Source organism: Bos javanicus, chromosome 23 (genome assembly GCF_032452875.1).
Source record: "Bos javanicus breed banteng chromosome 23, ARS-OSU_banteng_1.0, whole genome shotgun sequence".
NCBI classification, from domain to species: Eukaryota; Metazoa; Chordata; class Mammalia; order Artiodactyla; family Bovidae; genus Bos; species Bos javanicus.
The window spans coordinates 25,191,539-25,215,565 of NC_083890.1; the positions used below are offsets into that span (position 1 = coordinate 25,191,539).

The following is a 24,027-nucleotide window of genomic DNA, read 5'->3' on the forward strand; positions in this document are numbered from 1 at the left end:
ATAAGGACTTCATGGTCTGAGGCACAGTCAGCTCCTGGTCTTGTTTTTGCTGACTGTATAGAACTTCTCCATCTTTGGCTGCAAAGAATATAATCAATCTGATTTTGGTGTTGACCATCTGGTGATGTCCATGTATAGAGTCTTCTCTTGTGTTGTTGGAAGAGGGTGTTTGTTATGACCAGTGCATTTTCTTGGCAAAACTCTGTTAGACTTTGCCCTGCTTCATTCCGTATTCCAAGGCCAAATTTGCCTGTTACTCTAGGAGTTTCTTGACTTCCTACTTTTGCATTCCAGTCCCCTATAATGAAAAAGACATCTTTTTTGGGTGTTAGTTCTAAAAGGTCTTGTAGGTCTTCATAGAACCGCTCCACTTCAGCTTCTTCAGCGTTACTGGTTGGGACATAGACTTGGATTACTGTGATACTGAATGGTTTGCCTTGGAAATGAACAAAGATCTTTCTGTCGTTTTTGAGATTGCATCCAAGTACTGCATTTCGTACTCTTTTGTTGACCATGATGGCTACTCCATTTCTTCTGAGGGATTCCTGCCTGCCGTAGTAGATATAATGGTCACCTGAATTAAATTCACCCATTCCAGTCCATTTTAGTTCGCTGATTCCTAGAATGTCGACATTCACTCTTGCCATCTCTTGTTTGACCACTTCCAATTTGCCTTGATTCATGGACCTGACATTCCAGGTTCCTATGCAATATTGCTCTTTACAGCATCGGACCTTACTTCTATCACCAGTCACATCCACAGCTGGGTATTGTTTTTGCTTTAGCTCCATCCCTTCATTCTTTCTGGAGTTATTTCTCCGCTGATCTCCAGTAGCATACTGGGCACCTACTGACCTGGGGAGTTCCTCTTTCAGTATCCTATCATTTTGTCTTTTCATACTGTTCATGGGGTTCTCAAGGCAAGAATACTGAAGTGGTTTGCCATTCCCTTCTCCAGTGGACCACATTCTGTCAGATGTCTCCACCATGACCTGCCCATCTTGGGTTGCCCCACGGGCATGGCTTAGTTTCATTGAGTTAGACAAGGCTGTGGTCCTAGTGTGATTAGATTGACTAGTTTTCTCTGAGCATGGTTTCAGTGTGTCTGCCCTCTGATGCCCTCTTGCAACACCTACCGTCTTACTTGGGTTTCTCTTACCTTGGACGTGGGCTATCTCTTCACGGTTCTCCAGCAAAGCGCAGCCGCTGCTCCTTACCCTGGACGAGGGCTATCTCCTCACCGCCGCCCTTCCTGATCTTAAATGTGGGATAGCTCCTCTAGGCCCTCCTGTACCCGTGCAGCCACGGCTCCTTTGACGTGGGGTTGGTTCTCCTTGCCGCAGCCCCTAGCCTCGGGTGTGGGGTTGGTCTTCCCCGCTGCAGCCTCCGGCTTCGGGCGTGGAGGCGTGGGGTAGCTCCTCCCGGCCGCCGCCCCTGGCCTCGAGCGTGGAGGCGTGGGGTAGCTCCTCCCGGCCGCCGCCCCTGGCCTCGGGCGTGGGGGCGTGGGGTAGCTCCTCCCGGCCGCCGCCCCTGGCCTCGGGCGTGGGGGCGTGGGGTAGCTCCTCCCGGCCGCCGCCCCTGGCCTCGGGCGTGGGGGCGTGGGGTAGCTCCTCCCGGCCGCCGCCCCTGGCCTCGGGCGTGGGGGCGTGGGGTAGCTCCTCCCGGCCGCCGCCCCTGGCCTCGGGCGTGGGGGCGTGGGGTAGCTCCTCCCGGCCGCCGCCCCTGGCCTCGGGCGTGGGGGCGTGGGGTAGCTCCTCTCGTTGCAGCCCCTGACCTCGGACGCGGGGTAGCTCCTCTCAGCCTTTCCTGCGCCGTCGCAGCCTGGCACTCTCGGCCGCTGCCCCTGACCTCGGACGTGGGGTAGCTCCTCTTGGCCGCCGCCCTTCGGGCATGGGGTACCTTCTCTTGGCCACGCTTCGCCTGCGCTTAGTGCGCCGGTCGCAGCCGCCACATTTACCTGAGATGACCCTACCGACACCAGCTTCAGATGCTTTACACAGGACACCCAACAAATCGTCCAGTTTTTGTTTTTAAAAAGAAGGTCAACATAGATATAACAATTATCCCAGAGGCATGACCTCACAGATACAGCTGAAAGAACCCTTTTTAAAGACTATTTTAAAAAGCAGTACAGCAAATGGTTAAGTTTGAGACCCAGTCATCTCCAACCACGGATGAAAAAAAAAAATTCCAGGTTATGGAGTGGGAAAAAGAACAAGCAGTGAATTTTTGATACATAGTAACTGAAGCTAGAAATGGATGAAATAGCAGATTAGACCCAACTGAGAGTACAAGTGAATTAGAGGAATGCAGAAGAGAAAAAAGGTGCAAAAAACTCGAGAGAGAGTACACAGGTGTGAGAATGTCCACCACACATGTAACAGGAGTTCCAGACAGAACTGATGGAGGAGGAGGAAGTATGGAGAAGACAAAGCCTAAGGACTTTCCAAAATTAAGAAATACATGAATCCATGACTTGGATGCATACAATCCTGAGACAAGAGTGAACTACTATTTAGGTACATTTTGTTTTTATTCTTAAACACAAGTTTAGAAACATCTTTAAAGAAAAAGGTTACCTACAAAACAAACAAAAATGGGACTGCAGCAGACTTCTCTGGAATAAATCTGCAACGTGCTGGGGGAAAATAACTGCTAGTTTAGAATTCTATGCCCTGCTAAATTATGTTCAAGCATACACACACACAGATGATACTCAGGGACTAAGAGTTTAGCTTTCACTGAAAAGGAACTACTTCAGAAGAAAACTGAAGCTCAAAGCAAAGAACGGGTTTCACAGATGAACAGTGTACAAAAAAAAAAACAAAACAGTAAGCACGGACTGTAATGATGACTGTTTAGGGTCTCAGAAAGAGGCAGAATGAAGCACTGACAACAATATCATGGATGATGGGGGCCCAAAGCCCAAATCATCTATGATCCTTGCAATGTTCAGGAGTAGAAACAGCAATTCACTTTAGAGTTTATTAAGTCAAAGGTGCATGTTGAAAACTTACAAGTAGCTACTAAATAATAAGTAACTTTCAAATCAGCAAAATGAAAAAAAAGTTCAACAGAAAGCAGGAAAGAAAGCAAAAAAGTAAAGAAAACTTACACATAAAAGGTGATAGAAATCATTCTAAAATAATAATGAGCATACTAAGTGAAAATGGATTAAAATTTCCCCATTAAAAGTGTCAAGATTCAATCATTAACTCCTAACTGTATGCCTGGCAAAAATCACTCACTCACTCACATCGGCACAGGCGACACATCCAAGAACATTCAATGCAGCATTGTTTTTTGTTTTGGGGGAGGTTTCTGATCAGAGAGAAAAAAAGTACTTTTTAATTCCTTCTTAACTGCAAAAGCCCTTTATCTCAAATGCCAACATATACATTTATTTCTAGCTAGTAAAGCACATGAGAACCGCAGCCTAGGAGAATAAATAGGAAAATAACGAAACTGTGCTTATGTACTATATCAGAAAAATACAAAATGCAAAACAAGAATGAAGTTTCTGTGACAGAGAAAGATAGTGTTGGGAGATAATTCTTCAAGGATCTCCACACTGTTAAATTGGAAACAATGTACATGTCCACCCAAAGAAAAATGGACCAAATGACTGATCCAACAGTTAAGTAATAAAGAGAAGTTAAAACTAATGAATGAAATCCCTAAGATTCAAAGTATCTTCTCAAAACATAATGCTGACTGAAAAAAGCTACTTGAAAAAGAGTATATATAAGCCATACACCACTCATGTAAGTTTAAAAAAAAAACAACTCTCCAAATAGCCTATAAGTTGTCACATATATACATACATATGTGGAAAATGTATAGAAACATAGCCAGGAAAGAAACATGCACTTCAGAAGAACATTACATCTGTGAAGGGGCTACACCTCTGATGCCTTTTTGTCATGTTTTCTTTTTAAACAAAAAACAAACCAGTAATGTCAATATTTGTTAGGTACCTAGAGAACTATTCGTGATTTTATTTTCCATATTCTGAAGTAGTTTCAAACTTACAATTCTAAGTAAAAATTGAAAAAGGAAAGAAAAAAGAATAAGTTCTGAATCTATGCCAATTCAGATCACCGATCCAGTTGGCAACCAATCATTTTCTAAAATTATATTTAAGTGTTCTGAATCTTTGTTGCATGTTACTGAATTTTCTCACACTACTTTACCAACACACAGTTCTCACTGCAAGGGAATAAACAAACTAACACTCAAAAAACAATCGTGTTTTTAGTCTGTGATTTATCTTTGTTAAAGTATTGATAAAACATGGTTCCAACATTTGCTTTTTTCTGTCTCAATGCTGGAGCCATGCTAACAACAGGACAAAAAAGATGTGCAAGGAACACCGTAACCACAGCCAGTGAGGTGCCTGTGAGGGATAGGCTGGAGGGCACATCCCCAGGACACCGTGATGGGGGAGAAGGCATCAGGCTCCGTGGGACCATGAGGAGGCAGAAGAGGCTGGGATCACTGCTTCAGAGCCAAGCCCTCAAGAGGACACAGAGGAACTGACCTTGAGACAGGTCCTCAGAAATGAGACAGGGACTGTCAAACTGAGGCAGGTTTGGGTCTGAAGAAATCGGGAGTTTCTAGGGGGCAGAGACCCAAAGAAAGGAAGAACCTGGTCTTGGAGGTTTGAGTGGATGGGGTACAGGAAGGCAGCCAGCAGTTCTCTTCATTCAAGTTCAAGGTCTACGTGCTGACTGCTTCCTGCTGCTACTGCTGAGTCCTAGATTTCTGCACAGGATGCTCCCCTCTGGACTGTGACACAACAAGCAGTTAGATCCTCCTTGCTTTGGTGACAAGAGCCCAGAGGCCAGGAGAGCATGGCAGACACACCAGAAAAGTTCTAGGTCAGGACAGAGCAGCCACCTGAGTGTTTGAGATGTTAACTAAGGAGTTATTCTACTGGCTGAGAACAACAGGGGAAACCCAGTCCAGTGCAGCCCTGAATAAGGAGGGCAAGGTCACAACCTGGCATTGGTGGGTGGGGATTCTCTGATCTTGGGGATGAGGGAAGGGAAAGACATATGGATGATCTGAAAACACAGTAGGGCTTCCATTCAGATGAAACATGCCCTGCCCCTCGGGGGCAGGGTTGGCAGAAAGGCTTGCAAGATTTTTATGTCTACTGTAAGCACACAGTTTTACAAAGCTGAGTAAGTAATACAAAATTAGTTGTTTCTCTTTTATAACTTGACACTTTATTTTCAAGCCTTTACCACTGACTGTGATCTCAGACAACACCTAATCCCAATCTAAAACATACTGTTGTTCAAACATACAAAACTTCTAATTCAGAGATCTGTGACCTTTTCCCTGGAAATAAACATCAAGTTCCTGAGGTAATTAGAAGTAAAGCCATAGGTATACCTATGGCTGATTCATGTTGATGCTTGGCAGAAACAAACAAAATTATCCTTCAATTAAAAATAAATAAATTTAATTATTAAAAAAAGTTAAGCCATGTCTCTCCTTTTGATTTCCTTTCTACCAAGTGCATAAGCTATACCTTAAACTGAATTTCACAGTTTTAAGATAGTCATTTGGTTATTTTCCTTCTTCAGGTCATTTTAAAGCTTCAGTGACTCCCCTTTCATTTTCATCTCCCTCTTTCAAATAAGATTTCTCTTGTCTACTTGCAACAGTTAATTTTATTTATATTAATCCAGAACTTATGGGGAGGGAGGCGGGAGTGGGGTTCAGGATGAGGAACACATATACACCAGTGGGGGATTCATGTCATTGTATGGCAAAACCAATACAATATTGTAAAGTAATTAGCCTCCAATTAAAATAAGTAAATTTATATTAAAAAAAAAAACCAGAACTTTGCCAAACAGGTATGAATTCATACCACAGGATTAAACAAACAAAAATATCAATGGTTACATATTTATTTTTAAAATTCTTTACAGACCCAAATACACAGATAAGCAGAATAAATAAAGACTAATGGTCATGACCACACCAATGGTGTGACCACAGGCAATGGATCCAACTCTTGGCATACTTCCCTGAAGTGAGGGGCCCAGCTGGGCTCCAGGATCCCTTTAATTTGTTCCGTTATAAAACCCCATAATTGTCCTATGTTTTAGTATTCACTGGACTATAAATGCTAAGAAAAGAAAAAAGGGAAAAACCAGTAGCTACAATGAAATTTAAAAGTTGACAAAAGATACGTTATCAGGATATTCCTGAAGGGTTTATGTAAGTACAGGAAAAAAAAAAAAGTCAGACAAAATCCAAAGTAAATATCATCTAATGTGGATACTAGGGTTAATTTTCAACTCAAGAATATCTGCTCTGGCTCTATTTTTATAAACTTGATTTAAGGATTATTGTCTCCATATCCATTACTTCTCTACGTATTCTAAGTTGTGAGTTAAACATATTTAACCTCCTTTGTATATTTCCTCCATCTCTATATTCAGGGCTTAGATACTGCTCAACGTTTTCTAATGTTCCCACCAAGCTGTCTTGGAGGAAAAATTGGTACTTCCTATTACAACGCTCTTATTAATAGATCCCCCACATCCAGTCACATGCACTTGGCAGCGATTTACCCAGCACTTTCTTCCCCTCTTTACCAGTGAATTAGCTATTTGAGAGGTTCAATTATGAAGTTGTGATTATATCTCTACGGCTTGAGAAATATATTCGGCAGATAACTTAAGTTCTATAAGATTTAATAGTCTTAAATATTTTTTCTCTAGAATATTGCTATGTGTAATAATTAACTCTATAAGAGCCTTCATAAGGAAATGGCTCTCTTATCTATCAAGTATGGGAAAGTATGCGGTTCACTCTGAGACCTGACAGCTCACTGCGGCTTTGTCCCTGGAACACAGAGATGAGCACAGGGCTGGGCCCAGGCCTGTCACTGCCCCTGCCTCCAGGCCTGCAATCTCCATCTTGGAGGCTAATTAAACTGCTTTCGCTCTAGAACAGGACAGAAAAGAAGCAAAAAAAGGAGTTGTAAGCATTTCACAGACTGTTGGCATAAAAGCAATGAGAATAGCATCTATAAATTCTTAATCATAAAACCTTTACCTTGCTTTATGAAATTTACGTGGGGGAACCTAACCCAGGCCTCCCTCTGCAGCAGTGTCTCTGACCATCAGACACAGTGGTTCCCACCAGCTCCTGCATCACAGACCCCCGCACATACCCACACAGTCAGGCAGACCCCCATCACAGCTCGAGGCTGGTGGGGAAATCACTGTAAGATTCATATTAATTTCTCTCCTTTTCCTCTCCTTGGAGAATCAAAGTCACAATGAAAGGTTAAAAATCTAAGCAGGAGTACTTGAAAGTGTTTGTTTTATGTATGGCGTCATTCTCCGCCCCAGAGATTTAGGAGTCGTTTTGTGCTGTAAACCTGAACAGTGTAGTTCTGCTCCTAAAATGCATATAAATCGTGCTTATCCCAGAGAGAGCTTTCCTCTCCCTCTACTTTAAAGCCTGACTGTACTGTCTAAACAGGAGGCTTAAGTGCTGATCTGATGTTATCGTTCACTCTTACTTAAGCCTTTCAGATCATCAAATTTGGTTTTCAACATCTTTGTTTTATAGAATAAACAATCTGGCCTGAACTTACACAGACCATTCAAACCCTAAACACCAACCTCACTATCTACTCTTCTCAGCTTTTTATAAAAATAACTTGTCCAATCTCCAAGCTGTTGACAGTGATCAGATCAAGGTGGAGAGAGGCTGGCTGACCACAAACACACCAGACCCAGACTCTGCCCACTTCCTCCCCCCACCGCCTCCCAGTAAGAATCAAGCATTTATTAAACGCTTCCTAATAAGATGCTCACAGATCTGTTTTTTTGCGTTTTGTTCAATTTCTACTCTGTACTTTGCTTGCATGAGCACGTTTCTGAAAATGTTTAATTCTGAGCGTAACACAAAACATACATAACAAAAGAATAGCAAAGGCTTCTATTTTAGATATTCCAGAAGGCACATTTGTACAAATAACTCCAGTGTTTTGAAAAATCGATTTTAGAACATCCTCAAAATGCATTCCTGTACCTGTCCTCCCCTCCCCCACCCCACCGCTGGCATTTTCCACTTAGGCCTGGGATCCAGGACAGTGACACAAGTACCCTGAAGCAAGGGGAAGCGTGTCAGCCTCTGACTTACCTCACAGAACATATAGAGAGACAGCAGAGTGAGTCCGAGGTTGTACACCACTAAAATCCCCCGGCAGGAGAACGGTTGCCTAGTCTTCATATATTTTGGTCCCAGCCACACGATTAGCAAGTACAGGATGGAACAGACCAAGGTGGGGATGTAATTGTCCAGAAGAAACCATCCTTCTACTCGAGTATCTGGAAAATTGTAAAAGAAAAAACATTCAGTGATAATAAAGTAGATATAAAAATAATAACAATGTGCTTCGAACATGAAAAAATTTTCTCTAACCACAATGTTCCCAAGCCAAAAAAGCAACTCAAAGAGGAACTGTGAGTCTTCAATACATAGGCTCAAGGTGAGGCTCTCATTCATGTTCTAAACAGTAATGTGCATATTACCAGGGGCTTTGCTAAATGACTTTTATAAAATCTGTTCTTAAGAATCTTAAAGAAAACAAGGAGAAAGCTCAATTTTTCACTAACTGGATTGATTAACCAGGCTTGCTGAATTATGCATGGGTCAAGGAAACCCTAGAGGTGGCAATCTTTGAGCTCCGAAGCTCTCCATGTCAGCCCAGTGTCAGCCAGTTTGTCTGGCATGCAGACTCAGAAAACATGCCACTCGGCCAGCTCAGAGATCATCTCTGATTCAACAGGCCTCGTCTGCGGAGTGCCATGGTTAACAGAAGCAGGGGCGATAACTTTTTAAAAAGTGAGAGTGAAGCAGCAAACGACCGGATAAGAGAAGAGCAGAAGCATGAGAGAGAAGACCTACATTATCGATTCAAGGACATTACTGATGCAGGAAGGACCTCCTGCCTCCCCTTCCCTCCCCTCGGCAGGAAGGAGGAGGAAAAGGACAGTGGACCAGCCCCTTCTTTGACCTCCTGGCTCAGCCATCTTGCTACTCTCTCTCCAGGGCTCTCTCCCTTGACCTTGCAGGACAAGCACAGCTTTAGTAGAACATACGTTCACTTGGGGAACCACTGTCAGTCTCCTTTCTTGCAGACACACCCTAAATTCTCCCAGTGTCTCTTTTTCTTGGCTTCAGAAGGAGACTCCATCCACCCTCTGCCCACTGATGCTAGGGTGGTGGTGATGGTGGTTTCACTGATCTGTGCTTCTCAGAAGCCCTTTAGGGAAGTGGCTGCCCCAGCAAACTATTAGTAACAAGAGGATTCTTAACACCTTTTGTTCTCAGCTGTGGGCCTGAGTCAATTCTGAGAATCCAAGTTCCTACTTAGCAAGTAACATCAGACCTTTATGTATGTTTATGTGTTGGTGATGGACAGGGAGGCCTGGCATGCTGCAATTCACGGGGTCACAAAGAGTAGGACACGACTGAGTGACTGAACTGAACTGATGTGTACATAACACAAACACAATGAATGCCCCTATGAAAACCTCCCATTTCCTTTTATTTAAAGCTGTTTTGCATCTTGCAAACTTATTTTAATTAAATTAAATTTTCTAACAGATCTTCACTTTCCTACGTCACCAAGTATCCAAGTATTTCCTGGGTGGCTGGCCCTAACCCCAGGTGGTAAATCCTTAGGGAGCTAGTCAATCATGAAGCCCTAACGCACCCCCAGGAAACTGGTTCAGATAAGAGCATGTGGAGCAACTGCAGCCACTGAGCTCTGAGGAGACGACAGTCTGTAAAGTGCTCTGGGGAAGAGTTTTCTGGTTCTTAAAACCATGCAAAAGATCAGACTTTTTTCTCCTCCTCTGGAGGTGCAGCCTGGAGCTTCAGCAGCCAATCTGCAACCACAAAAGCTGGCGGGGGGCCTGACCTGAGCACAGAGCTGCTGACACACTCAGGAGCCAAGGTAGGAAATGACAAGCACAGGGTCCTTGGGCAACATCACAGAGCCCCTAGAATAACTCAGATCTCACAATGTTCCCATTGCTGTTGTTCGGTTGCTAAGCTGTGTCTGACTCTCTGCGACCCCATGGACTGCAGTGTGCCAGGCTTCCCTGTCCTTACAACAGCTCAAACTCATGTCCACTGAGTCAGTGATGTCATCCAACCATCTCATCTTGTCATCCCCTTCTCCTCCTGCCCTCAATCATTCTCAGCATCAGGGTCTTTTCCAATGAGTTGACTCTGCATCAGGTGGCCCAAGTATTGGAGCTTCAGTCCTTCCAATGAAAGCTAATAATTTTTATTACTGTTTCAGCCATTTAAAATTAGAATTTTGATCCTACAACACTGAAAGAAGGCATCATCCCAACATGAGCACAGACACATGGATCTGGCTTGTTCTTTTCCAGGGGCCACACAGTAATTTAGCTTGTTCCCCATGGAACAAGTCTTGACAAGCAGTACCGCTAAGCAGCCTCCTTATACACATCTCTGCTGAGTCAAAAGGCACATGCATTTTAATTTCAACAGAAAACACAACTGCCCTCCAGAGAGGTTACCCCGGTAGACTTTCTCCACTTCCTCACTATTATCACAGATGGCATAAGCCTTACTGCATCCCTGCCTTACTAACAGATGAAGTTCCTTTTATTGCTTTCTTTATATTTTAAAAACCATGAGTCAAATGGAGATTCTATCTGTTTAAAAGCCTCTGGGAGCTTTCCTATGAATTGTTCTGTGAACCTCCCAAGTTCCCTCTTTACAGGTGACATGTTAGAGATGAGATTAGAAGAAGGTATACTATCTGGAGCTGACTTACTTGTCCTGAAGGACAATGAAAGATGAGGGTAAGAAGTGAGCTCAGGCACATATACTTATCCAGTGATGTGACACATCACAAAAAAGGGCTTTAGAAAGCCCTTAAAACTGTAAAACCGGAAGGGTTTTAAACCCCTATTGCAGCAGTGTATTTTGAAAATCGGATTCAGCTGGAGACTCACAAGAACTGAGCAACCCATGCCACCAACAGTGGTGAAATCTGTGGCACGCTCAGGCTGTAAGCTTGCAACATAATCCCATCTCCACTGAAGTCAGCAGAGGTTCCCAGCACCTGTGTCTCTGCCCCAGCAGTCAGGGGACCTTGCGCCTGTTCATGACTTCAGGACTCCAAGCCCCTGGTATCTAATCACTGGAAAATGAGCATGGTTTCTAGACTGTCTTCATGCAATAGTCACAAGTTGCCTATAACAAGGAGTGGGAGGAAGGATGGGAGAGCAAGACTCAAAACCACCTTACCTCGGGGGCCAAGCCATGCCCGGAAATAGGTGCTAAGCGATGCATCAAAGTGCTCCATTTTAAAACCTATTAAGAAAAAGAGACATTGATTAATCTCTACTCAAAATGCTTTCTGTAGTTTTTTTTTTTTTTTTTCATAAAACAAGAACAAATTCTTTTCAGAGAAGACACTCTGGACAAGGTTAAGTTCCTCATGTTCAAACAACTTCTTTTTTAAACTCACAAAAGTAACTTACGTGCTAAGTTCTCATTTGAAAAGCAAAAGGAAAGACACAATCCCGTGAATTCACTTTATAAATAAGTGAAGCGCCAGTTTTCTGTGCTTTTCTCAGCTCCATAAAAATTCTCTCTGTGAAGCTGAAATCTCAGAGGGGAGAAGGACAGAACCGGATAGAAAGTGGGCAGAAGGGGGAAAGTCCATCAGGGCAAACAGGACTGCCATGGGGAGAAAATGGTTCCTCTGCTGGGTGTTTTTATTAATTACTGTCCTAACATACTTCACGTCCAAAGCAAAAAATTCAAACATTTAAAATGAAAAGAGGCAGTAAGAAAAATCTCATCATTCTGATCCAACACAATCCCTCAGACCCACTGTCAGAAGGAGCTTACTGGTACCATTTCTTGGGTACACTTCTGGAGGGTTCTCTCCTCTAAGCACAAAAGATGACACATGCTGAATGAGAGTTTCTGTAACTGTTGATCGCAACCCATTAATACTGATACATGATCAAGTCAACTTCGCATTAAATAGAACAAACTAATCACCATAATCAGAGTGCTGTGTCCTTAGGTAGAATGAATAAATACTGCCATGAACCTTCAATGTTTGTACCATTATTTATGAGTGCGATGTAAACTACATTCTTACTGAGGTAAGCACAAAAGAATAAAGTTGGGAAAACATGTACACTGAGTACTGTATGTATTATGACATCTTGGAGATTGTCTCATAACAGTGGTTAGAGACCCACCTCCATCTTCAAAGATTTTACAACTCCCTATTTTCCCCCCATTTGAAATTTACAAGTTAGCGAAGCATAGCGAAGTAGGAGTTATTTAACCTCCTACCTGCTGTTGTTGCTGTTTAGTCGCTCAGTTGTGTCTAACTTGCTTGCAACCCCACAGACTGTAGCCCTCCAGGCTTCTCTGTCCATGGAATTCTCCAGGCAAGAATACTGGAGTGGGTTGCCATTTCCTTCTCCAGGGGATCTTCGTGACCCAAAGACTGAACTTGCATCTCCTACACTGGCAGGAGGATTCTTTACTGCTGGGCCACCACAGAAGTGCCTCCCATGTTCCTACCCGCAACATGTGGAAAATAATTGCCCCTTGGGGGCAAAAATTCCAGCTGGGGCAGGAACACACACGCGTAAAATATGTAAAGTAAATGTTGGCATGAAAAATAAAGCACGGTAAAGGGGATGGGATCGTGGAGCAAAAATTTTCTTTGGAAAATGAAGTTGCCACTCGCAGAAGGTAACCACAGAGCAAAGAGAAAGGGCACTCCAGTTCAAGGGCCGGCTGGGGGCAGTGGCCCGGAGACATCTGTGCCCCACCTCCCCGCCCACCAGGGTTCACAGAAATCAACCCCAAGGCGTGGGGAGCATGTGGCCACAGGCTGGCAGGAGAGGCGGCACCTTAGCTGTGCTCACAGCCTGTCCCCACATCCCCTTCACAGCTAGCTCCCCAGCTGCCCAGCCACTGCAGAACAGGACAAAAGGTCCCAGCGAGTGAACTCCTCCCGCCGGGTGGCCCACCCCGCTGGGTGAACTGGGCACTCGCTGAGCGGCCTGTGGGCTGAGCTGTACTCTTTTGTACTGTTCTAAAAGAACAGGAGAGGCACGGGGCCCTGCCAAGCCCTTGACACTCTGCCTGGTGATCGGGGATCACGGGAACAGCATGACCCACTTTGCACAACGTCCAAGTGCTCGGCCAGGTCTGCGGCCTGACCACCCATGGCAGATTCCCATCTTCTGAGCCACCCGTGGGCCGGGAACGTCACTTCACCACCAGAGTCATCCTACTGGCGGCTCCAGGCGAGCTGGGCCACGCAGGCACACAGCTGCTCTGGACAATTGTACTGGCAGGGACCAAGCCCAGGCACTGGGCCCATGCTAGAGGAGCTCTGGTCCTGAGCTCAGCAAAGAATAAGCCATTCTTTGATGTGACTGGTTCCCCACACTGAGACGGGAAAAGGGGATGTCAGTCCTCCCAGGAGGCTGACCATGCTGACACCAAGCCAAGCATCACCTCCCTACCCTCTTTAACCAGGAGTCTCCGGCACCCACCCAACCTACGGGGGCTTCCAGAACCACAGGTCATGACGGGGAGGGGTCGGAACCATTAAAGAAAAAAAAAAAATCTAACCACGACAGTATCCAAAAGTTCTTCATCAGGTCAAGGGCCACACACACAAAATGATGATAAGGAAAACATGCTAAGGGTCAAAAACAGAGGCAGGTACATTAGAACAGATTTTGAAGAATCCCTCTTTTACGCACATTTTCCAAAAAGACACTATCTGTTGAACATTACTTCCCACTATCAAATTCTAGAGTGTTTCTGGTAACCACGTGGCTGTATTACAATTGTGTCTCTGGGGACGACAGAGGATGAGATGGCTGGATGGCATCACCAACCCTATGGACGTGAGTTTGAGTGAACTCCGGGAGATGGTGGTGGACAGGGAGGCCTGGCATGCTGCGATTCATGGGGTTGCAAGGAGTCGGACACGACTGAGCGACTGAACTGAACTGTACTAAGAAAACAAATTACTAACTGGGGCTAGGAATTACTCTGTATTAAAAACAGGATGCAACACAGTTCAGTGTACCTTCACCTAAATCAAAGGAGAAAAGGAAAGATAAAAACATCTGAATGCAGAGTTCCAAAGAATAGCAAGGAGAGATAAGAAAGCCTTCTTCAGCGATCAATGCAAAGAAATAGAGGAAAACAACAGAATGGGAAAGACTAGAGATCTCTTCAAGAAAATTAGAGATACCAAGGGAACATTTCATGCAAAGATGGGCTCGATAAAGGACAGAAATGGTATGGACCTAACAGAAGCAGAAGATATTAAGAAGAGGTGGCAAGAATACACAGAAGAACTGTACAAAAAAGATGTTCACGACCCAGATAATCACGATGGTGTGATCACTCACCTAGACCCAGACATCCTGGAATGTGAAGTCAAGTGAGCCTTAGGAAGTGTCACTATGAACAAAGCCAGTGGAGGTCATGGAATTCCAGTTGAGCTATTTCAAATCCTGAAGGATGATGCTGTGAAAGTGCTACACTCAATATGCCAGCAAATTTGGAAAACTCAGCAGTGGCCACAGGACTGGAAAAGGTCAGTTTTCATTCCAATCTCAAAGAAAGGCAATGCCAAAGAATGCTCAAACTACCGCACAACTGCACTCATCTCACACGCTAGTAAAGTAATGCTCAAAATTCTCCAAGCCAGGCTTCAACAATACGTGAACCGTGAACTCCCTGATGTTCAAGCTGGTTTTAGAAAAGGCAGAGGAACCAGAGATCAAATTGCCAACATCTGCTGGATCATGGAAAAAGCAAGAGAGTTCCAGAAAAACATCTATTTCTGCTTTATTGACTATGCCAAAGCCTTTGACTGTGTGGATCACAATAAACTGTGGAAAATTCTGAAAGAGATGTGAATACCAGACCATCTGATCTGCCTCTTGAGAAATCTGTATGCAGGTCAGGAAGCAACAGTTAGAACTGGACATGGAACAACAGACTGGTTCCAAATAGGAAAAGGAGTACGTCAAGGCTGTATATTGTCACCCTGCTTATTTAACTTATATGCAGAGTACATCATGAGAAACACTGGGCTGGAAGAAGCACAAGCTGGAATCAAGATTGCCGGGAGAAATATCAATAACCTCAGATATGCAGATGACACCACCCTTATGGCAGAAAGTGAAGAGGAACTAAAAGCCTCTTGATGAAAGTGAACGAGGAGAGTGAAAAAGTTGGCTTAAAGCTCAACATTCAGAAAATGAAGATCATGGCATCCGGTCCCATCACTTCATGGGAAATAGATGGGGAAACAGTGGAAACAGTGTCAGACTTTATTTTTTTGGGCTCCAAAATCACTGCAGATGGTGACTGCAGCCATGAAATTAAAAGACGTTTACTCCTTGGAAGGAAAGTTATGACCAACCTAGATAGCATATTCAAAAGCAGAGACATTCCTTTGCCAACAAAGGTTTGTCTAGTCAAGGCTGTGGTTTTTCCTGTGGTCATGTATGGATCTGAGAGTTGCACTGTGAAGAAGGCTGAGTGCTGAAGAATTGATGCTTTTGAACTGTGGTGTTGGAGAAGACTCTTGAGAGTCCCTTGGACTGCAAGGAGATCCAACCAGTCCATTCTGAAGGAGATCAGCCCTGGGATTTCTTTGGAAGGAATGATGCTAAAGCTGAAACTCCAGTACTTTGGCCACCTCATGCGAAGAATTGACTCATTGGAAAAGACTCTGATGCTGGGAGGGATTGGGGGCAGGAGGAGAAGGGGACGACAGTGAATGAGATGGCTGGATGGCATCACTGACTCGATGGACGTGAGTCTGGGTGAACTCCGGGAGTTGGTGATGGACAGGGAGGCCTGGCGTGCTGCGATTCATGGGGTTGCAAAGAGTCGGACTGAGGGACTGAACTGAACTGACTCACCTAAATCAAGGATTAGTCCTGTGACCCCGGCCAAGTTCCTGGCACACCTGCTAAGTATTTCAGGATTGAGGTTAGCCTCAGGCCTAACTTCAAGAGAAGTGTTGAAACTGCCAGAGCTCAGAATATAAAAAACCTGGAAACAGACAGCAGAGTACAAAAGGCCAAAATCCGAACCGCCTAAGAGAGCCGGGCTCCTGTGGATGATCCATCTGTCCAGGAGTCAGCTCTGCCCAGGAGAAGTGCCAGGTGAGTCACCTGCGTGAGGCTGAACAAGCATTCTTTTTTCACTATGATCCAGAATCACACAGAATTGGTGGAGGCTTGAAATAAGATACTACAACAAGTTTCCCAGCAAACCAGTCCCCCCTCTCGCTTTCCACTTGGCCCTGGAGAGGGACAACAAGCTGTGAGCAAACAAGGCGGAGGGGGTGGCCACAGGGGAAGGTGGCTGGGACTAAAGAGAGCTGCTCCCGTCACAGTTCTTGAGATGCAGTTATGAGTCTCAGTTAGAGTGCAAATACTAATCATGTTGGCCATTTACACCTGGAGCAGGAGAAAGCGAGAAAGCTGCTGAGCACATGAAAAGTACCAGGATCTTAAGGCAAATCTGCTTTAAAAGATAACCGAGATTTTTAAAAATTACTATAATAAAGGAGGTTAATTTTCATAAACCCACAACTAGGCTTCTTGGTGACTCTAAAGCTTAGCAGTGAAGACTTGTTTTCAGGGTCAAGCCTTGGTTTCTCTTGCTGCCAAGGCAGTTGTAGCAGGGAGCAGCTAGTCTGCTTTGAAAGCCCCCTTTCCTGTAAAAATCAGTCAAGTCACACTGCTCCTGGTTTAAAAATGTGTTTACAGCAGACACTTAACTACTGTTAACTTCCTCAACATGCCCTGTTCTACTTGTTTACTCATTTAGAATCTCACGGTCCGGCTAAAAATGAGTCAGCTAAGCCAAGCTTCCAGCTCCCAGGGGTCAGGAGGAGGTCTCCCTCAGCTTTCTGTTCTCCGACCCATTTACCCCCTTAAGAGTCCACTCCTGTTAAGCAGGCAGGGGAATCCTGTTCAGGTCGCTGCCAACAACACAAAACATTAAATGGTGCTTTAATTTGGTTGTCACAACACTGTTTCTTGAATTGACAAAGGTTTTTCTCAGCTGGAGAAAATCAGCTCAGGAGTGAGAGGAGGAAGCCAACCCCACCTGCTCAGAAATGTTCAAATATAAAACGATCCTAAAGACCCTCAGGGGGAAAAACATCCAAGTACTTCCAGACAGGAAAGGAAATTGATGAGAGAATCCCTTCAGAAAGCCGGCACTTAAATAGATGTTAACTCCAGATTACATCTTGGCTTGGAAGAAATTATCTGCCACATCGACAGTAGCCTCCTCACTCTGACAACTCAGGAATCTATGCCTTTTCTCCTTCCCCCACAGGCTTCTCATACTTTCTTACCCTCGTTCTAAGGGCATGTCCAACTCCTGTTAATGTTCTGATGGAGTCGTTTTCTCTGGCTGTGCACTGAGAAAGGACATGGCTCTGTCTGGGCTTCAGACAAGTCACTGCAAAGCTGGGGCACTGCCAATTCGGGCTGCCGCACCGTGGTTGAAGGCTGAGGCCGTTGTTCTGGTGCAACGGACAATCGAGGGGAAGCTAAGTGCTGCCACACTCAAGTATTCTGCCTTCCAATGCCAGGGCCACGGGTTCGAGTCCTGGTCAGGGAACTAAAATCCCACATGCCATGGGGCAGCTAGAGATGCCTGCACGCCGCAAAGAAAAATCCCGACTGCGGCAACTAAGACCCATCTAAATCAGATAAGTAACTATAAAAACTTTTTTTTTTAATTAAAAAAAAAATTAGGTTAAAAGGGAAGCCCCCTCCATTGTCTCCAGCTCCTTGACTGCCCCCCAGTTAACTGAAAAGCACTATTCTAACCATTGCCAGAGAAGGACATTCCATTCTTTTAAAGCGGTGGAGGATCACGAAGGGGCTCTGTTCTTAAATGAATCATCTGTGGTCCTTCCTCTCCATTCTGACTTTATGCTCTTTCCAAGGCCCAGGTAGATGTCAAATGACTCCCCCTTGGCCTCTGGTAGCTTCTAGGGGTATTCTTATTCACAACTAAAGAATACAACATATCATCAAAGTTCTTCTCCTACTAGAGACCCCACACACCAACCCACTTACCCCACAAGCATCTGGAGAAGGGTTCACTGTAGAAAATTACTCTTGGATGACTTAATTTTTATTTGAAATCAGGAGAATAAGACAGGTGACATTTGGCTTGGGTTGAAGCACACTGTCATTTAGAAGAAGACAAAGCAAATCTAGACACAGAAAACCCCTTGCCAGTGGATACAGACTGGACTGCTGCGGACGGATGGAGAGCTCTGCTCCCTCAAAGAGCTTAGATAACAGAAATTCATCAATCCGCACAAGGCTTTGGGAAGACAAGCAAAAGGTCAAGTGTCGGGATCAGGTTGTCTGGTGACTGGTTTTATTTCCGTGTTCCCAGTGATGCTGAGAACGACTGCCCTTCATGCCACCAGTCCCTGGAAAGGCAGCTGACTCGCTAAGTTAACAAATACTTAACAAGCACCTACTGTGTGCTAAGCAGTGTATGCTTGCTAGGAAAACGGCAGAGATGGACATCCCTCTGCCCTCCTGAAACAAAGTGGTAAGCAGAGTCTTCACCCATGATGCTTGGATAAGAAATTTCTGGTGGCTCAGACGATAAAGAATCTGCCGCCAATGCAAGAGACCTGGGTTTGATCCCTAGGCTGGGAAGATACCCCGGAGAAGGGACTAGCAACCCACTCCAGTATTCTTGCCTGGAGAATTCCATGGACAGAGGAGCCTAGAGGGCTAGTCCATGGGGTTGCAAAGAGTGAGACACAACTGAGCGACTAAGATACAAGACCTATTTGGGAAGTCAGTGGGAAAATGGTGGCAATTCACCTTGGCCTCATTTTCAAATGCCCATCGTTACTTTCACTATCTTAATCAGTGATAAAATTGCAGGCTTATGTTTAAAGTGCTGTGACTGTCAGTCACGCTGTAATTATGTGCTCATTTGTTCACAATCCCCATTAAACTCCAAGCTCTTCAAGGGCAGAACCTCTGGCCTTCTCATTAGTATCTTCAAATGAGAAGCTATGCCTGACAGACTGCTAATTCCTGGCTGAAAACATGAATGAATAAACTCACATCTCAGAATCACCTAGAAGCTTTAAAAAACAAATTTTTAGAGGACCCACTTCTAGAAAATGATTTAGTAGTCAAGGGACTGAGAAATTTTTTTTTTTTTTTAAAGTTCCTTAGGTAATTTTGATGAGTAACCTTCTTTGGGAACCACTTCTGTGTATATAAACTGGGCTTTTGGACACTAATGAAATCTGCGGCAGACAGTATCCACATTATGTATTACAATGACAGTCTAGACTAGGATAGTAGTCAAGGACAAAATGCTTTTGATTACTACAAATTAAGTTACAACTCCCTGTTTGTTCTAGCTCTACCAGCAGAAGCAGGGGATGGGGTGGGGAGGTCATCTCTAAGCCCATTAAGTTAGAGATCAGTTATATTTTTAAAACACAGTATCACACAGTATACATACCATGTAGTCAGCACGTATTAAGTAGTGTAAAATCCTTGTCCACTCTGGAATGCTGTTATAAAGAATACTCCCCAGCAGTAGCTGGTGGTTGTGGTTGTTCAGTGGCTAAGTCACCTCCGACTCTCTGCGACCCCATGGACTGTAGCCCATCAGGCTCCTCTGTCCATGGGATTTCCCAGGCAAGAACACTGGAGTGGGTTGTCATTTCGTCCTTCAGGGGATCGTCCTGATCCAGGGACTGAACCCAACTCTCCTGAACTGGCAGGCGGATTCTTTACCACTGAGCCTCCAGGGAAGCCCTTAACCAGCACTTCCCAGGCTGACAGGTGTCAATGGTGGCTAGGTCTGCAAGGCTCAGCCAGGGAGCATCTGCCTTGCTGCCTGTGACCCCCAGCAGCTGTTCTTGGCACAGGATGGATTCAGTAACCATATGCCTAGTCACACTGATTTCGGTAATACAGAGGTGCCACCGAGTGGCTGCTAATGCCAGAACTCACAGCACATACCTGCCCACAGCCAACTAGACATACTGCCCGGAAGGACGCAAGATGGACAATGGGAAGAATCTGGACCCTGGCCAAGTAGTGGGCTCAGGCTTCGTTATTGTCAGTCCTATACTCAGACACTTCCGATTGGTTTCATTTCCTGGATTAGAGGACTGAGGTGTCTTCACATGAACTTGGCATCTTCGGAAGGCAGCCCCTAAGATGGTCCCCAGCGATCCTCTCCTGCACTGGACCGGGGCCGTGGGTGTGACCAGTCGAAACACAGCAAAAGGGATGGCGTGTTACTTCTGGGATGAGGTTATAAGAGCCACTGTGACTGGCATCGTGGTCAGTGTGCTTCTCAGATGACTAGCTGCTCCGGGGGGCACCAGCTGCTCTGTTGTGAGCCATTCTACTCGGTGGGGGGGCATGCACAAAGTAACCCAGGCCTCTGCCAATGACTGCCCCGTGAGTAAGGAAGTGGACCCTCTGGCCTGCGCCTGCCGGTGACTGCGGCGCCACAGCCAACTCATCACAGAGCCTGAGCCAGAAGCACCCAGTTCAGCCTCTCTGGGCCTCCTGACCCTCAGAGACTGTGTGGGATAATAAATGTCTGCTGTTTTAAGCTGCTGAATTCTGCAGTAACCTGTTACTTAGCAATAGAGTAAACTGACAGGTCAGTGGGGGTTAGAGGGGGTGTTTCAAAGCCAACTCCCCTTTCCCTCGCTGATTTTCCTTCTGGTTACCACACTCAACTGAGGCACCAATTAGAAACATGGCCCTAAAACACACACACACACCCCTTGATTTAACTAGAACTGGGAAGGAAATGAAAAGGCCTGTATACTCTAAAGCATAGAATTTGGTTATGAAAAGAGTATATAAAACTTTCATTGTTAGTCTGAAGCTTGACAGACAAGGGATCTAACATTTATTATCTATTACACACCCAGATTACAAAGACTCAGTGGAGATTTATCCCCATTTTCTACATGAGGAAATTAAAGTTCAGAAACTTTGAGTAACCTGGCCAAACAACAAACAGATCCATTTAGTTATCTGCAGGTTTATATGACTTAAAGCAGCCAAGTGTCCCGGTTTATTGGAACTTGGTTTCCTGGGAGTCAATATGAGGGGGAAAAAAAAGGTACATTAGGATAAGAGTCAGTTACTCTACTATGCATGAATCTTGTGCTCTCTGCAAACCACCACACAGATGATTTTTTTTTAAAGTACTTCTTAAAAGCTATCATTTTGACAGCTTGTGATCTGCAATGAATTTTGAAATGTCACCAGTGAAAAAGAAAACCACAAGCCTTTCTAGCCTTTAATCTCACAGGATCCAAGAAAGACTTTTTTCCTGCAAAAAAGTAAAACAATTGCTGTTATGATAAAATCCAGCAAGGAAAATTTTCAGCCTGAGTTTCTGCAATTGGGTCCACAGAGGATGAGTAGGCAACTGCTTGCCTCATCCAGACTCCTGGGCCCTTGCAGATATGCACCCAAGTCAGGTGCTCTGGCATGAGGTGTAGGCAGGGCCACAGTCTCCTCTTCCTCTACACAAGCCCAGAGAGAGCCTGCTGACACCACTGGCAAGTCCTGTATTAGCAGTGCCCAAGGGATCTCCCTATGTGGTAGGTCAGGAGGCCACCTATCAGCAAGGTAGTACCATCCCAATAGCTCTGGCCCTTTCACTTTTGAAAAGATCCACGTAACACCCACCAGAATGCTGTAATCATAAACACAATTGTCGGTGAAGACATGGAGAAACTGGAACACTCATACATCATTTGGGACTGTCAAATCATACATGTGCTGTGGAAAATAGCTTATGCTATGCTATGCTAAGTCGCTTCAGTCGTGTCCAACTCTGTGCGACCCCATAGACGGCAGCCCACCAGGCTCCGCCATCCCTGGGATTCTCTAGGCAAGAACAGTGGAGTGGGTTGCCATTTCCTTCTCCAATGCATGAAAGAGAAGAGTGAAAGTGAAGTCGCTCAGTCGTGTCTGACTCTTAGCGACCCCATGGACTGCAGCCTACCAGGCTCCTCTGTCCGTGGATTTTCCAGGCAAGAGTACTGGAGTGGGGTGCCATTAACAGCTTGGTAGGCCCTAAAAAAGTGAAACACATGGCTACCATAGGACCCAGTAATTCTACTCCTAGGTATAAGCGCAGAAGAAATGAAGACAGATGTTCACATAAAAACCTGCACACAAATATTCACAGCAGCGATATTTATCATAGCCTCCCCAAAAAGGTGAAACCCCAATTTCTACCAACTGATGAATAAATAAAAGGCAGTACTGTATGTTTTTCAGCGGTAAAAAGGAATGAAGTACTGATACATGCTGCAACACAGATGAACCTTGAAAACATTATGCTAAATTACACAAGTTGGACACAAAAGGTCACATATTATATGATTCCGTTTTGTAGGCAATGTCCAGAATAGGCAAATCCATACAGACACAAAGTACATTAGTGGTTGCCAGGGCCTGGGGAGGGGAGGATGGGAAATAATTGCCATGTGTATGGGGTTTCTGAGGTAATGACTATGCTCTGGAATTAAATGCACTTAAAATTAAAAATAAACATTAAAAAAACCAGAAATACTTAAAAAAAAAAAAAGCCTTAAAATTCTGCATTCTCAAGCTCACTTGTAGAAATCCTTATGCTAATAAAATAAAAGCAGAAGTGCATTAGGATTTACTTATACGATTGTCATCAGTGATATTAGCAGCAGAAAAATGGGGGGGGATCTTTAAATATCCTTACTTATACGATTGTCATCAGTGATATTAGCAGCAGAAAAATGGGGGGGGGGACTTTTAAATATCAATCTAAAAGAAATTTGCTAAATTATGGGACAGGCACACAATTAAACAGTATGTTGTTATTAAAATGAAGCTCCCGGGCATTTATCCCAGAGAAAAGACTGATGCTCCCACAAAAGCCTGTGCATGAATGCTCAGAGCAGCTTTATCTGTAACAGCACCAAATCAGAAACACCCAAGGTGGTCCTCAAAAGGTAATTAAACAAACCCTGGGTACATCCACATCACTGAATACTTCTCAGCAACAAAAAGAACACATTTCTGATACATGTAACAACCCAGATGAATCCCCAGAGAGTTAATGTGAGTGGAAGAAAGCAAACCCCCTTATATAACATTTTGAAATGACAAAATTACAGAGATGGAAAAGAGATAAGTGGTTGCCAGGGGTTAGAGATGGAGTGAAGGCAGGAAAGAAGCGGATGTGGCTATAAAAGGGCAACATGTGCGGATGAAAACATTCTTCTACTTTTCTCTAACAATGTCAGCAACCAGTTGTGGTACCAAACTACAGTTCTGCACCATGCTACCAGGGAGGAGGAATTAAGTAAAGGGTACTTGGGATCTAGAATCTCTGTGTTATTTCTTACAACTGCTTATCAACCTGAAATTACCTCAAAATAACAAATTACATTTTTTTAAAAGATCCACAAAAGTGAGCAAAAACAACCACCACCACCCAATAAACAACAGTAAGCAACCGACCGGTTTAAAAAATTCAAACACCTCCCTCGCACCTCCCACTGACACAGAGCTGTGACCTGGCATCCTAAAAGAGTTTCTGCCAGAAGGGAACAGTGTGAACTATGACCTCATTCATGAAAACTTAACCTTTCACCTAAATGTTGGAGTTCCCACAATTTTAATTTTCATATCTGTCTAATTTAGCTTTCCAATATGATTTACCGAGACTACGCAGGTGATGGGAGTACTATTTGATCAGTTTAATGTTTTAATTTTTTTTGGCAGTGCCTCTAGGCGTATGGGATCTTAGTTCCCTGACCAGGGATTGAACCTATGCCCCCTGCCGTGGACGCATGGAGTCTTAACTACCGGACTGCCAGGGAAGTCCCCA

At 44.5% G+C, this 24,027-nt stretch overlaps 1 protein-coding gene across 1 annotated transcript in view; it reads right to left on the reverse strand.

Annotated features, from left to right (window-relative positions):
• The window catches only part of ELOVL5 (ELOVL fatty acid elongase 5), a 72,881-nt gene that overhangs the window by 19,843 nt on the left and 29,011 nt on the right, over positions 1 to 24,027 (reverse strand). The window contains exons 2-3 of the mRNA XM_061398448.1: positions 11,332 to 11,397; positions 8,179 to 8,366 (exon numbers count right to left, since the gene is read on the reverse strand). Of these exons, the coding sequence (XP_061254432.1) occupies positions 8,179 to 8,366; positions 11,332 to 11,389 (246 nt within the window). The 5' untranslated portion in view covers positions 11,390 to 11,397. The remainder of the gene's footprint in view (positions 1 to 8,178; positions 8,367 to 11,331; positions 11,398 to 24,027) is intronic.